Source organism: Natrix helvetica (genome assembly GCF_964273705.1).
Source record: "Natrix helvetica genome assembly, chromosome: 3".
Taxonomy (NCBI): domain Eukaryota; kingdom Metazoa; phylum Chordata; class Lepidosauria; order Squamata; family Natricidae; genus Natrix; species Natrix helvetica.
In genome coordinates, this window is record NC_138549.1 from 86,092,951 (window position 1) to 86,110,237 (window position 17,287).

General features: G+C 36.0%; 1 protein-coding gene across 5 annotated transcripts in view; it reads right to left on the minus strand.

Annotated features, from left to right (window-relative positions):
* The window catches only part of DPYD (dihydropyrimidine dehydrogenase), a 628,073-nt gene that overhangs the window by 239,729 nt on the left and 371,057 nt on the right, over positions 1 to 17,287 (minus strand). The window contains exon 14 of one of the 5 annotated variants that reach the window (XM_081946462.1): positions 15,207 to 16,741. The exons of the other annotated variants lie outside the window; for them this stretch is intronic. Within the exon in view, the coding sequence (XP_081802588.1) occupies positions 16,673 to 16,741 (69 nt within the window). The 3' untranslated portion in view covers positions 15,207 to 16,672. Of the gene's footprint in view, positions 1 to 15,206; positions 16,742 to 17,287 lie in introns of those variants that run through there. 5 annotated transcript variants of the gene reach the window in all.

The window sequence follows — 17,287 nt, forward strand, 5'->3', positions numbered from 1 at the left end:
TGGGTAATTGTCAACATTGCATAGGAAATAAACCATGGAAATGTCAATTGTACCTAATTCAATTGTTGATGCTAATACAGCACTTCTAAAGTGTACAAGAGATTCAAACTATTTTAAGTCAATGCAGCCTTTACTGGGATCTTTATTATAGATTTTTATTGTGACTTGAGGCCTTATCTACTTGAAAATCCATGAAAATAAACCAAATGTTTTCCCTTAAGTATTGGTAACAGCAATATGATTGTGGTCTCCTCTCCCACACATATTTTGGTTTTGCAAATCTGTGGTAAATGACAAATTCAAACACAAAGTGTAGGAAGGGAATGAGTTTAAATGAAGGGAGATGCTCTCTCTCTCTTCTCTTTCTCTCCCCTTTTCAAATCTTCAACAGTATGTATGTATGTGTGGTTTTGTGTGTGTGTGTGTGTGTGTGTGTGTATGTACACACACACACACACACACACACACACATACATACATACATACATACATTCTTCAAATCAGCACTGTGCTTCCTGTCAAAATATTTCCTGTGTAAATGGAATGATGGCTATGGTAAATTGACTAGGATGACCTGCTCTTATTTCTTGGCTTGGCAACGTTTCGGCGAGGTCTCACTCGCCATCTTCAGGCTGGGTTTTGGGCTTAAAGCATGGTCGGAGCTGCCGTCTTTCTATAAATCTTGGTGAATACAACACATTACAACACGAAACAACAACGGACACAATAACGGACACACAGCCAGCAGCAATCAACCAATCATGATACAACCACACAACCAATCATTTCACTTACTGAAACAAAGCCAGCACTCCACAACCACCCACCAAGATTTATAGAAAGACGGCAGCTCTGACCACGCTTTAAGCCCAAAACCCAGCCTGAAGATGGCGAGTAAGACCTCGCCGAAATGTTGCCAAGACAATCTCAATCTCATGGGAAAAGACCCAAATACAACAAGACCAGCCTACCTACACCCGTGAAAATCTACGAATATACATACATACATACACACACATACGTACACACACATATATATATACATACATAGATACACATACATACATACATACATACATACATACATACACACACACACACACACACACACATCAGTGGTGGGTTTCAAATTTTTTTAGAATCTCTTCTGTAGGTGTGGCCTGCTTTGTGGGAGTGGCTTGCTGGCCATGTGGCCAGGTGGGACTGGGTGGGCGAGGCCAACTTGTAAAATGTGATGAAATTCACTTAACAATGCTCTTGCTTAGCAACCAAAATGTTGGCTCAGAAACTGGCATTTGAAGCACACAAGTCTTAAAGCTGTCAAGTTACAAGACTCTTGAACCCCTAACCCTTTAGAAAAAAAAAACCCAGGGATGTTCAAACTTGACAGCTTTAAGACTTGTGGACTTCAACTCCCAGAATTCCTCCTCCAGTCATGTTGGCTCAGGAACTCTGGCATTGAAGTGTGCAAGTCTTAAAGCTGTCAAGTTACAAGACCCTTTCACCCCTAACTCTTTAGAAAAAAACCCCAGGATTTTCAAACTTGACTGCTTTAAGACTTGTGGACTTCAACTCTCAGAATTCCTTCTCTCGCTCTTCATCTTGATGATGTGCAGACGGGCAGGGGAGCTGGAACCGGTTCTAAACAGCACTGTAGATTTGTGGATCCTCTTCTATAGAAGAGGTTAGAACTGGCAGGAACCCACCCCTGATACACACACACACACACACACACACACACACACACACACACTTTAATTCTTAACTCAACCAACTCCACCCATATAGCTCTACTGGTTTAGACTACCTCAACGATTATTTTATTATTCATTAAAATATCTCTTCAAATTATGGAAAAATTAAGTTTCTTGAAGGATGGCCTTGAGTGATGCAAAATGTGATAATGAAGGAAGAAAAAAATGAATGTGTGTCTTCTTCTTGCATTTCATTAACATTTACTTAACACTCAGAACAATATATGGGAAATCAGACCTCTGTTTTAGAGAACTGAAAATCTAAGCATCCATAAATGGAAGGTGGGGGTGGGATGAAGAGACTTAGAAGGTGACAGACAGGTCAGACAGGCAAGAGAATAGTCACTGCAGCAAGAGCTCACTGTAGTGACATGCTGAAAAATATGAAAGCATTATTTCAATGACAGAACACTAGTTCATGCAGTAGAGAACTCTAGACTGCAGAAGTAAGAAACTGGGATTTCTTTCCTGCTAAAGGCTTAAGCTGACATACTAGATAGAGCTAAGAAAAAGTCAAATGGATGGAACTAAGCAATAAAAAAATTAAAAAGTCACTACTAATAGCCATCTCATTTACACCTATAAGATGAATTTATGCATCATGTTTGACATGGCAATGTAGTTTTCTTGAACAAGTTACAATGCCTAGTTGTATACCATGCTAAACCATAAAGCAAGATCTATAAGCTACCATGGCTGTATTCATACTTCTCTACCCATTCATAAATCTATGTAAATACAGAAATACAAAAATACAACAAGTACAGTACTCAGTAGAGAAGTCAGACCAGTGGTGCAGGCAGTTTCCATGTGAGCATGAATGCACACACATCAGGACCCCCTTCTTGTGGTAGAAAATTGGTAATCTGCCAATTATTCAGCATATCTTTATTGCCATTTTCTCTCTGGAGTACACTTTACGAATTGTCTCCAACAGAAAACTGGAATACCACTGCTTTGTTTCACTCCTATCTCAGTTGGGTTACTATGAAACCAGAGGTCAGGAATATGGAATATGTCTACCAGAACTCAGGAAAAGCCTGAATCAGCACAACATCCAACAATAATAGTTTCCATTGCCTGCCTATGAGAAGACAACTTCATACAGTTAGCACTATGGGTTTACCTCCCTTATATGAATGGCAGGATATTTTGGACAGCATCCAAATAGTTTGATCTCATTTGCAAGGCAAAATATTGCTTACCTGAATTTCATATAGTTCAAAATAAATTGCTATGATGCAAATCCATGTAAATTATCATGCTAAACTTGTGCTTATTTCAAAGAAAAGAATAAAATATACTAAGCAATCTATAGTAGGGAACACTTGGGAAGATCTTAAATAAATTCATATTCTCTGAAACACACAATCGTTTCAGTACAAAATTGTTTTTAAACTGTTTCTTCCTTCTAAAACCATAAAGAAAAGTCCAGCATTTTTATAAAATCAACAATTTACAATGTACCTAGAAATGCTTGAAAATTCAGATGCACTAGGCAGTGTAGTTTGAGCTCATGATTCTCTGCCCCTCCCTTGGATTTTTATTTATCTACACTATGACTGCATAATTTACAAGATCCCTAAAGTAAACATGAATAGAGAATGTGGGCAACACATATTAATTTGTATTATTTATTATTACGCTGCATTCCTTTTGACATAATCTTGAGTGTCAGCACAATAATTCCTGGAACAAAATACTCAGTCCAATAATTTCCAGATAAAAGCTAAATTTTGGAACCTGGGGGGGGGGGGGGGGGATGAAGAAAGCTAACCAAGATGTCTGGTGCATCTTCACCATTATTCAATGCCTAGTTCTGACCTAAAAATCCTTCATGATGCCTAGTACCTTTATTCATGAATCAACCTGGAATGTGGCACTTTTGGGCAGGCATCTGCACAAAAGGTTAGCAATGAAGTGATTCTCAATCTTATTTTAACCAAGGTAGTGAGACAGTGATTTGCCTAAGGCTACCCAGTGTCTTCAATCTAGTCTAAGTTCAACAGATGACAGAAGATATATTTAAAGAATACACTCAAAGCAGAGAAACATTCAATAGTGGCTCAGAAATTATAAAAAAAAAGATAATCTCCTCTAGAATGTTATTATGAACTGTTGGTATTTTGTTGACAATGACTTTTCTAAAATGAAGATCAAGTCACAAACTGGGAAACAATGGGCCTTATATGAAATATATATGGATTCGTAGCTATATTTATGTATATTCCAAGTTAGAAGTATGTTCAACATCACAGGATAAATTTGTTTGTTCCAGATTTTTTAAAAAAATAATATATTCTCTTTTTGAGCTTGTTTGGAGGTTCTAACAGGGGAGCGCAGCTATCGTATAACCCTTGACCGAAGATTGGTATTCTCCTTCTATCTGGGATGGTCATCCTCTTATACCGAGTGTGCAGCTTTGGGAGGGACGCACATGGAGTAGTGAGGGAGGAAGAGGACACCCACCTAGCCAGCCAGATCAGATAAATCAACCCTGGTGATCAATGGAGTGACAGATGTCGCAGCCAGATCACCCTCCCATCCATGTTTTATTGTACTGTGAGTTATACAGAGTTTATAGGACAGCATATATTCTCCCCTTACTAGAGAAACTACCAGGGAGGGCAGACAATTTTTATGTAGGCTTTCTCATCCAGGACTCAAACCCGTCTACCACGCATGCAGGGGCAAAATTCTGTGTTGCTGCAATGTCCACAAGAAAAAAAATTGGTTACAGAATTATAGCTGTCAACTTGTACCAATTTTTGGAGATATCTCTAACAATTTTTGGGACATTATATTTACTTTCATACTCATCAGCTTTTCACTCATGTAAACTAGGGAGTGACCCTAAGAGTTTGAAAAAATGTATTTTCTTAACAAGGATGTTATTATCCACTATTAATGTCAGCATTATTTTTTTAATATATTGTAAAAAGTGATGTCTATTGCTGCTCTATGACCGTAATAAAGATATATATTCTATTCTATTTTCTTTTTGAATCTTCTCAGCTATGTGCACAAGGATTGTATAAGCCGTGATATTCCCTGTGAGACTCAGTGGAAGCCAAAGGTGGATTTTGAAGGAATGGGATAGGAAGAATATTTATGCTTTTGAACATTTGTGTTGGAGAAGATTCCTGAGAATATTATGGATGGCCCACAAATGGATCACTGAACAAAACAATCCAGGGTTCTCCCTTGAGCCACAAATGACCAGGCTCAAATTATCCTATTTCAAACGCATTATGCAAAGATCTCATTCCCTGAAGAAGGCACTAAAGGTAGAAGGAAAGACAAGAGAATGACCAGCAGCAAGGTGGATGGACTTGGTTAAAGTGATGATCAACACATTGAAAGCAATGAAGGACAAGTTTAGGGATATATCATCTATATAAATAAAAATGTAATGTTTGTTTGTTCAAAATCTCAAATCTCTGAAAGTTCTTCACCGATTGCTTTGAAATTTTGACACAACGTTGCATTCGAATACGCACATGTTTTTATATACCTATATTATATAGATGTCACACCTGTGACAGGTAAAAACATGCTTTTTTGTAAAAACATGCTTTTTTGAAAACCAGCGCCATCTGCTGCACGTAAAAGCAACACACGCTTTGTGCTTAGAAATTGCGAACAACATTCTCAATCAATTGGGAATGCCATCACCGAATCGATCTGCTGCTGCTTCGTTCGATGTAGAATTGTGTCGTGAACAAAATTACAACACAGGTGATCTTTTGTCGTATGTGCAATCAAATATTCCTAAGCTACCGCTTGAGCAAAATGGCATTTATGATCAAATAATGCAAACTGTCAATAACGGGGTTGGAGAAATCTTCTTCTTAGTTGCGCCAGGAGGAACTAGTAAAACGTTCCTAATTACATTGATTCTGGCAGCACTTCGATCCCAAAATGACATAGCCTTAGCTCTTGCGTCGTCGGGAATGGCTGCAACATTGCTACCAGGTGGAAGAACTGCTCATTCCGCTTTGAAATTGCCATTGAACATGCAATTCATTGAAACTCCCACGTGCAACATTTCCAAAGCATCCGGCATGGGAAAAGTATTGCAGAAATGCAAACTTATTGTTTGGGATGAATGCACAATGTCGCACAAAAAATCACCCGAGGCTCTTGATCGATCATTGCAAGATTTGCGAGGAAACATCAGACCATTTGGGAACGCATTAAAATTGCTTGCAGGAGATTTCAGGCAAACATTACCTGTAATTCCTCGATCGACACCAATGGACGAAAGAAATGCTTGCCTGAAATACTCTACTTTGTGGCGACACGTAAAGACATTAAAATTAACTACAAATATGTGTGTCCAGCTGCGAAACAATCGATCAGCTGAGATATTCTCACATCAATTGCTGGAAATTGGGAACGGAATAGTGCCGGTTGATCTGACCTCAGGACGAATTTCATTGCCTCATAACTTCTGCAATTTAGTGACATCAAAAGAAGAATTGGTTGAAAAAGTATTTCCCCATATTCAAACCAATTATAAGAATCACGATTGGCTGGGTGAATGAGCTATTCTTGCGGCCAAAAACAAAGACGTCTACGAACTTAACAATATTATTCAGTCTAACATTCAAAGTGAGGCAGTCACATACAAGTCCGTTGACACTGTTGTGGAAGCAGATGAAGCAGTTAATTATCCAACAGAATTTTTGAATTCACTTGATCTGCCAGGGATGCCACCGCACGTACTGCAATTGAAAATCAGTGTGCCAATTATCATGCTGCGAAATATCAACCAGCCAAAGCTTTGAATGGCACGCACCTTGCAGTAAAAAAATTAACAACCAACGTCGTAGAAGCAACAACCTTGACAGGACCTTTCAAAGGTGAAGATGTCTTCATTCGTCGCATTCCTATGATTCCAACGAATATGCCATTTCAATTTAAGAGATTGCAATTCCCAATTCGATTGGCATTTGCAATCACCATCAATAAAGCTCAGGGCCAAGCTTTAGAATTGTGCGGTTTAGATCTAGACATGGATTGTTTCTCACATGGACAATTATATGTAGCGTGTTCTAGAGTCGGCAAACCAGACAATCTCTATACCTGCACACACAATGGAACAACAAAAATATTGTATACCCACAAGCATTGTGAAATTAAACATATTAGAAACTTGCACTTTCTCTTTTCTTTCTTTTCCATTTAACCAGACTGGGCCACAGCAACGCGTGACCGGGTACAGCTAGTCATAAATAAAATTTGTGTGGTTACTAAGAGTAACCAGGTGACTTGACAATGAGTTGATGGCACATAATCAATCATTTGCACACTAGGACTTTAATGTGTAAACAATGATTTCACCAAGCTTGTTAGCTCAAAACTCAAGTAGGTGCCTTTCCCCAGGTATCCTTCTATATCTGTACAAGCATACCTGATTTATTTCTCTGCTAGTCCCAGGGGAAAAATGTCATCCTTTCCTTTAAAAAAAACTTTGTTTCTGCTAACAGCATTATGAAGTACTTCTTTTATATGCACATATCTCTGCATTAAGAAAATGTATTTCTAAAAGCGTGTATTAAGAAATGCATTATTCTTAATATAACACATATTATAATAGGAAGAAATTACTTGCTAAAAACGTAGATATACCATAGAAAATGTGCATTCATTAAACATGCTTGTGCCAATTCCTTTTTTCTTTTTCTTCTGTCCTGTTGGATTTATTCACATTGGAAATGACCCTCAGTTTACTTAAAGTTTGAAAAGTGAAAAATTAAGTAAAAATAAAATTGATTAAATTTATGTATGATGATTTTATTATCCTTAACATTTTTACACAATTCTTGACACGCTGATATGATCAATAGATATTATTTGTATTTTGAAACAAAATTTAAGCTAAAGTGCATATTTTGAAACAAGGTGAATTAAGAATGTAAGAAAAATCAACATTAATGTAGCAATGGGATTGGCTCTGGGGCAGAAATAGGCTGATTTATCTGTACCTCACATGATAAGCTTTAAATCCTGGTACTAAATTTAGGTATATCTTGAGTATGCTTTATCTGGGGTGACCAATGCTAGAGTTTTAATCCATCTCTCTTGTAGTATTTCAAACTTTAAATAGCATAGAATATCAAAGAACAAGTTACCCTAAACCAGATGATTTTCAGTATCTGTTCATTTTCTCCAGAAAGTTAATTTAAAAAATATTGGTCTGGCTTGTTGACGTTCTATGATATTATGATTATAATAATATTGTTTCAGTACTATCATATAATAGTATTATTTAATATTATTATGGGACTAGTGCAGAGACCTAGAGGTGGAACTGCCGCCTCACAATCAGGAGGCTGTGAGTTCGATCCTAGGTAGAGGCAGATCTTTCTCTCTCTGGGCACAATAAGAATATATCTGCTGCGAACTCCGCATTGGTGACAGGAAGGGCATCCGGTCAGTAAATACTTAGCACCATTCACTTTTTCCAACTCCACCTCGATGCAAGGAATTACGGGGTCATTAAAAGAGAAAAACATTAATATTATTATGAGATAGTATTAATGTTTATATTAGTATTACAATAGCAACATTCAAAGGGGGGCTTCATTGTATTTAAAATAGGTAGAGGTCAGGCAGAGTTCCAGCATGGCACACATGTGGTCTGGGTTGAGGTTGGTTTTTATACTAGTATATAATGAAAGCCAGTTTGGCCTCATGCTTAAAGTGCCAGGATATAAACTAGGAAACTGTGATTTCTTTGTCCACTTTAGATAGAAAGCCTCCTAGGTCAGTCACTTTTTCTCAGCCCTAGGAAGGAAGCAATGGCAAATCACTTCCAATAATCTTGCCAAGAAAAATACAGGAATTAGTCTAGTCAGTTGGCAGGAATCCAGATTGACTTGAAGACACACACACACAAAATTAAAAAATACAATAGTATTAACAGAGATGCATACAATTTGCTTGTATTCATTAAAAACCCTAAATATTATTATTAAGAGTAATTTGCAGTTAGATTACAATTTAAGACTTAGCTCAAGTCCTAACCAAGGACCAAGAATTATTAAGGTAGCGCCAAAGGAACTAAACAGCTGCAAGCAAAGTATTATTATTATTATTTAAATTAGTGTGTTTTGTTCTGATAAATGTAACATTTCCAAATATTAGGCACTGCTCTGATTTTTATTATTTAATAAAATATTTAAAATAAATAAATAAATATTTTAAATATTCATTGTATATATATATATATATAATTTAATTTTAATATGTAATACTAGTAACAATACATTTTTATTATTAATTGGAAAAGATCATTCACAAGTGGGAGGGCAATATGAGTGCATGGCAACTTTAACAGTTTGCATCATACCTTTCTAGGCATTCATTCCAGCTCTTTTGGTCCACCAAAATGTTTCACTTTGTACCATACAAGCCTTGCCAAGATTTGCATTGTCCTCCCTTCTCTTTCTGCCAAGTATTCTTTATTTTCCCTCTAAAATATTGTCTTGGAAAGATTATATTCTCTCTTACCAGTCTCCACACTCCCACAGTGTTTAATGCTTTAACATGTCTTTATTTCTGAGACAGAAAGTTATAATGGGGGAAGGCTTAATTTGTTCATGGTTAGATTGAAAGGTTTTTTTCTCAGCCATCCTAAATTTTCTTTCTTGGTTATTCTATATACATTCACCTTGCTCTTTATTTTTCCTTTCCACCCAAAAGAGGAAAACCTGTACCATTTCAAATAGGCTGATTTGACATCATAGTAGTGTAATGTGATAGAAGATGATTGGCAAGATGCAAAAATGGACCTGGGATTAGCTGCTCCAATCGTACAATATGATGGAAGATAAGAGAAATGGTTTGAATTAATAATGTCATTTCTCAATGACTTTAAAAATCTTTAATATTTATAATGAAATTAAATTCTAAGGAGCATTGTTCCTTAGTTATTTTAAAGCCGGCTTCATTTCACCTGTTTATATTTTTATCAAATTTCTACCTTTCAGAATTTAAAATCCTCATTCGGGCTATAAGAGTAGAAGTAAATGTAGAGTAGAAAATATAGTGTCAGACTTTTAAAATGTATTACTTTCTTAAATAAAAGAATAGTAAGAATCCAAACAACCTACCCATTGTAGGTTTTAAATTAAGATTGAAATTTTAAGAAAATCTGCCCAGATTTATTTAAAACCAATTGGTAATGATGAAATTGCACAATCCTGTATTAGAAGAGCACATTCCTTAAGTAAAGGACATACAACAATGGAACCAAACAAATCCATTAATATGCACAAGACAAGAATTATTTTAAAGATATTATTATTCTGTCATCTACAGCCAATGTGATTTCTAGTCATGTTTTCTGCCAGTCTTTACCAGTTTGCCAATTACACAAGCTGTTTCCTAGACATCAGACAAAAATTCCACAAGACTGCTGTGCAAGCGCACCCTAATTAACCATCAGCTTAATTAGACAATTTACTGTGTAATTAGCAGGCAATTAGTCAACACCTCTCAGATCTTATTGACTGCTGTGACAGCCTTCTCTACTCTGTGCATTCTAACACACAACTACTACTACATTTCTAGCACCCTCAAATCCCTGTACTACACACTTCTAGGCAAAGAGCAACATATGATATTACATAACAAATAGGGAAGGGAAAAATCATGTGTGTGGTCTATCTGGAGACTTGAACTTTTTGCCAGCCTAAACTATATGCTGCTGTTTTAGCAGATGCTTTCACTCTCTCTAACACACACACACACACACACACACAGAGATGGAAAAAGAGAGGGGGAGGGAGGGAGGGAGGGAGGGAGGGAGGGAGAGAGAGAGAGAGAGAGAGAGAGAGAGAGAGAGAGAGAGAGAGAGAGAGAGAGAGAGAGAATGAATATATATTTGCTACTAGGTCAGGTTTATTTAGAATCCAGCAGAAAAAGAAAAAGAGGCTTACTCATAGTATTAAATCTCACTGATTAAGTCTAATGGACATAATTCTCCAATCACTGAAAGGTACTTGGTTATGCTTACATTAACTTGCAGAAAGTCTCTGCATGATCAGATAGGAATTTTATCTTGCCATGTAAGAGATACTTTTTGGGCTAATGGTACATCTGGAAGTGTTTCAACAAGTTATGAATAAGATTACGCAATAACTTGCCCATCACAAAATGGATTTAAAAGTGTATCAGATTATTACTTATCATCTCTTATGGTCACCCATTTCTTTAGCACACTTTTCTGGGACTGTTCACCTTTATTCTTGTTCTGGGCATCTGGACAGCTGCACATGATTTTTATTTCTTAGAAAGTTTATGGGACCCATTTATTGACTCAAGTAGCCTGGCATGGGCCAAAAGAAATATTTGTAGGCATATTTGACTGTAATTTCTTTTTAGAAAATATGATTGGTATTTAGTGTGCATGAAATCCACATTGCTACATTTATTTCCTCAAAATAGATATTAGATATTACTGAATGTATTTTCTTTCAAGATATGCTTTCTTGAGAAATTTAGTTTGATATTGTGCTTTTGAACCAAGAAACTTAAGATATTAGCGAAGTGAGACATCCAATAAATTTTCTTTTTCTTTCTCACATTCAAATGACAGTAATATTTATTGGTTTTGGAGTTTATATAGATTTATTTTATAAACAATTGTATTCCTTAGCTATTTTTTACAAATCAGATATTCCCTACCATATATTTAAAGCCTTTGAAATCTTTTCAGTATGAAAGGATTCTTTTTCAAAAGTAACTGCTGGTATTTTTTCAAAATATTCTAACCCATTGTCTGTTTATAGAAAATCTTGTTTTCTGAAATTGCTAGAAGAAACACTCATCCTAATGAACTGCAGCCACATCTATTTCATGAAAATAACTTTTTATAAACAAACATATCATTTAGTCACCTAAGATATATAATAATGGGCCAGAAGTGTACGGTCACTTTGTAGTGCTGAAAGCTGTCCCCCTTTTCTGAGATTATAATCACATTGAGGAAATGGTAGGAGGTCAGAATTTTTGCTTCATAGTTACCAACAGGTAATATTCACATTTCCTTCCTGTCACCGCAAATATAGAGGCAAATTTTGCATACAAAACAACAACAACCACCAATGGCGACTGCATAAAGAATATTCTAAGTTTCTGTACTCATACAATTTTAGTTAAATATAGAGTGTTGAAAATCTGAGAGATTTATAAGGAACAGTACTTTGACTACAAATGCTAAGCAACTGCAAGAATATCTGAAGAGATGTTTTTAGAAGCCTATGTTATTTTCTCACTTGAATACAAATTTTCTAACTGTACAATATCCTAAGGCAGTCTTTCTCAAACTGTTGCCTTCTACTTGTGTTGAATTTCCCCTAAATCCCATGGCTATGCCGACTAGGGATTATGGAAACTGAAATACAACACCTTTAAATAATGCAAAGCAAGGGAAAGCTGCCCTAAGATATCTATGTACCTGTTCTGACATTATTTGGATGCATTCCATGCTAATTTTTAAAATCTCTTCTCAGTACCATTTCTATTTCATTGGATAAGCATATCTGGTAGAGAACATGAAGTCTAGAATCCAACAATAATCAGAAATGTTTTATATAAGCCAATAGTGATTTGATGAAATGCTGTATTTAAGTAACGGTCCTCTCAACTTAATGGCCTTAACTCATTTTTTTAAACATTCAAAATATCAAGTAAGATTGTATAACAAAGGATATTATGGAATTTCTCAGGTTTCCTTCTAAAGACTTTTCCCACAACTAATTTGCCCTGAAAAAAACTGTTCATAAGAGATCCCACCTATTCTTCTTTTCAGCCTCTCCCCACAATCTTTTAGCTTTATTTATAGCTGATAATTTCTATTTTTATACCTTTTTACTCTTTTTTTATACAATTTGTTGCATTGTTTAATACTTTTTAACATTGTAAGTCACCCAGAATAATCATGTGGTTGGAATAGTGGTGAATAAATAAATTAAATAAATAAATATAACAATTATAATCTTTAATTTAAAAAAATTACCATTTGAAAACTCAAGTGAGGAAAACGGGAAAAATTATTTTTAAAACAACAACATGTGTAATGATAGCTTGCAAAATGACCTCTCTCTCCATCTCTGCCTCCTTTCAAATGCAATATTGGTATTATTATTATTTTTCTTTGATGGTACTTAGTGGAAATATAAATAGCTCTTTTTCCATTTGACATTAACTATCTGATTATTTGTCTCTCCAAGGAAAACCTGTGGGTTTTCATAGGAAATACAAAATAAAACAGAATATTTCTGCCTACTGAGATATCAACTGGCATTTAACTGCAAGTTAAGTGGTTTTGGCTATTGACAACTAGACTTTTTTTTTTGAGTATCTAAAATCTCTCTCTCTCTCTCTCTCTCTCTCTCTCTCTCTCTCTCTCTTTCTTTCTTTCTCTCTCTAACAAAAAGTAGAACCATCAAAAACCAGTTCAAAACCTTGCTTCAGGTTATTTCTTAAAAGGAAACCAAGACTTTCTAAACATATTCTGCAAATAAATAAATAAATACACAATCTGTGCAATATTCAGCTGTCAGTCTAGAAAAATAACAAGGGAAACACTGTCGGTAGTACAGGATAATAAAATTTCAAGCTGATGTTCAGGCTCAGGCTTTAATTCTCATGAAACTCCCATGATAAGCATATACTTATTTTATCTCATGCAAGCTAGGCAAATTGAACTTCATCATTATAACTGAATTGTAAAATATTAATATTTCATATTCTAACAAATTCCACAGAACAAACTTAGCTACACTGAAAACCTCAAGAATTCCATATTTTAATATTGTTTTAAATCATTTTCGGAGGGGTAGAGGACAAAGCTGACATGAAATCTTAAACTGTAATAAGTATTTTGTAAATTACTGCGAGGTAGCAGACAAAGAAAATGGGCTTTTTATTCTGTGAGTTCAGTACAACAGAAACATTGACATTACAAAGGACAGTGCAAGCTATTGTGTTCCAGATCTTAGCATTACAAAAGCGAGAGATATGTCACCCATATTGGTCCCTATGGAAACACTATTAGTCCTAGCATGAATCTGAGTATCTATATTATAGAGAAATGCTATTTCTTAGCATAATTAGTTTGTTCATTCAGGCAATAGTTCTAACTGGCAAGCAACCTTTACAGGTATGTCACACCATCTATCTTGTTATGAGTTTACTTTGCAGTCTGCTTGCAAAAGGCTGAATTGGACTTTAGTCATTAATTTGTGAGATTATTAGATAAAATATTGCATCAGATAGATGCAAAACTTTTCAGCAGTTTAATTTTATTGGAATAATTTTAGTCAGTCTCAAATATTACTGGGACAGCTTCCTAAATTTTAGCCTCAGGTTGGCTTGTTTCAACCCTGGCTAGGATTTAAACAATATTCTCCAAGGCACCTGAGGGTAGAACAAGAAGCAATGGGTGGAAACTAATCAAGGAGAGAAGCAACTTAGAACTGAGGAGAAATTTCCTGATAGTTAGAACAATTAATCAGTGGAACAGCTTGCCTCCAGAAGTTGTGAATGCCCCAACACTGGAAGTCTTGAAGAAGATGTTGGATAGCCATTTGTCTGAAATGGTATAGAGTTTCCTGCCTAGCCAGGGTGTTGGACTAGAAGACCTCCAAGGTCGCTTCCAACTCTGCTTTGTATTGTAATAGCTAATCTATTATTTCAATTTTTGAACTTTCCCTCATAGTCACCCTTAAATGGAATGAAAGTGGCAAAGTCTACAATTCACTCAGGCTCACTTGTGTATAACTAAACCAGAGGTGATATTTAGCAGAGTCTGAACAGTTCTGGAGAACCGGTAGCGGAAATTTTGAGTAGTTTGGAGAACTGGTAAACACCACCTCTGATTGGCCCCACCCACATCTATTCTCTGCCTCCCAAGTCCCAGCTGATCATGAGGAAATGGGGATTTTGCAGTAACCTTCCCCTGGAGTAGGGACGGAATGGAGATTTTACAGTATCCTTCCCCTGCCACGCCCACCAAGCCATGCCCACCAAACCACACCACCCCCACCAAGCCATTTCCACAGAACCAGTAGTAAAAAATTTTGAATCCCATCACTGAACTAAACCATAATTTACTGTCATGTGAACAGGCCAGTATATGTTGGGGGGGGGGGGGGGCGATACAAAGACAATACTTAGAGTTTTCAGCTGAAATTGTTTCACATATTTATTTCAATGGGAGAGATTTAATAAAAGTAACTGCTTCTCTAAGTTATTAAAAGTGACAGCATCACAAATCAAAGCATGTCACCAACAGAGTGAAGGCAGATTTCTCCGATTAATCAGAATTACATTTTTACTGATGAAAGAAACAGCTTAAAATCAAAGGAAATATTTCTGGTATCATTTCTTCGTTTCTAAGGTTTCTACTCTGTCCACACTATCATATATTGAAATACTCTTTGTCTACAATTAGAATGAGATTTTTGCATTTCTTACTACTTTTATTGTATATTGTATTATATAGGATAAAAAAACCAAAATATTGTCTAATCTCCTATGTATAGTTTAATAAAGAAATAATGCAGTTATCCATCTTTCAGTTGAATTGTGTGATTCATACCCATTAATTTGTTGATCAGTACAAGGTATTTTTATACTGATTCCTGGGACTGAAGTACCTTGGTTTCTAACATGAGAGCTATGAAATACAGGGAAATGTTTATTATATTTTTCACCAACAGGCAGAGAAAACCTACTTTGGCTTGGACACAGCTTTTATTCCATTTACCACCAAGGGAATTAAGACTAGAAACAGCATGCCAGGGACTTTCTTTTTGTTCCTTTTTTTTTTTTTTTTGGTTTTTGCTCATATTTCTCCTGATTGGAATATTGATAATTCTTCTCCTTTAAACTGATTCCTACTAGAACAGTGAATACCTTTTCTTTTTCTTCCTCTATATAAGGCCGAAAACTCCCCAAAGCAGGTTTTCTATTACATCATATAACTTGCTTAATAAACTTTGCTTGTCCTTTTTGGCCTTAAGTGTCTGTCCTTATATATTCCTAATGGCTCTGATTCTAATATTTAGACTCTGCTAAATACACATCATGGTGAATGAATGGAGAATTTCAGCTTCAACATTTTCCCCGCACTTTCAAGCATGGAATACAGTATCTAATCAATGCCAGATTACTATTGATTAGGTAGAAGAACAAATGTTGCTGATCTGCTTTTTGTGCATAGTTGTTCCCCGCCACAAACAAGTCACAAAAAAGTATGAAGATAGGCCAGTTTCTGAGCTGAGGTACAATCTCGACTGGCTTAGAAGCAGAGAGACTGAGAATCCAGCAGGTCTATGTTTCTCTCAGTCTGTCTCCATGCCAATTCCATCATCTCTACTTTTTTTTTTTAAAAAAAAAAAACCTTCCTGATGTTGTAAAAGACTTGTCCTGAGATGAATGAAGGGCCAGGAGGGAGTTTCCAGTGATAGAATGGAAGCCTTTGAAATCTTTCATTAATAGCCAGACCTTTGACCAGTGCTACAACCAGCAATTTGTGAAATAGCAATATCTTTGCCTCCAATTGGTGACATCTGGCTTCTGTATAACACTGAAGAGACCTGATTGAAGAGTCATATGTTATCAGTACTTAATAGGAACAGTGAATCCCCCCCAATGATTCCAAATCTAGAGCTGGACAGTATCTATACTAAAACCACATAATTTTGCAATATGATATCAAGCTTTTATATTTTGTCACTTATGTATGCTAGCTGCTGCTATTCTTATTATTATATCATCCATCAGATCTTCACATCAAGAGCTGCTGTGTTACTTTGCAAGGAATAGCGGCCAATCACTTTCCCACATCATCAGTGCTTCTTTGTAAATGTGGGGTGTACATTTGAAATTGTTGGTCACATTCACTCAGGTAGGTGTTCCTTTGCACATGGACAAGCTTTGAAGGCTAAAGCAGGACACAAAGTTCTATACTAGATATTTGGGAGGATAAAGAGAAGTATAATATGCAAATTATATCCACATTTGTTTTGGAATTTTACCATTCAATTGTTGTTCATCATTTTTAAAGAAATGATTTTAAAAAGACAAGAAAGTGTATTTATGATATTTTCATTATTAAAAAGTATACATTTTTATAGATACAATACAATACAATAGTAGAGTTGGAAGGGACCTTGGAGGTCTTCTAGTCCAACCCCCTGCCTAGGCAGGAAACCCTATACCGTTTCAGACAAATAGCTATCCAACATCTTCTTAAAGACTTCCAGTGTTGGGGCATTCACAACTTCTGGAGGCAAGCTGTTCCACTGATTAATTGTTCTCACTGTCAGGAAATTTCTCCTCAGTTCTAAGTTGCTTCTCTCCTTGATTAGTTTCCACCCATTGCTTCTTGTTCTACCCTCAGGTGCTTTGGAGAATAGTTTGACTCCCTCTTCTTTGTGGCAACCTCTGAGATATTGGAATAATGCTATCATGTCTCCCCTAGTCCTTCTTTCTCTTAAGCTAAACATACCCAG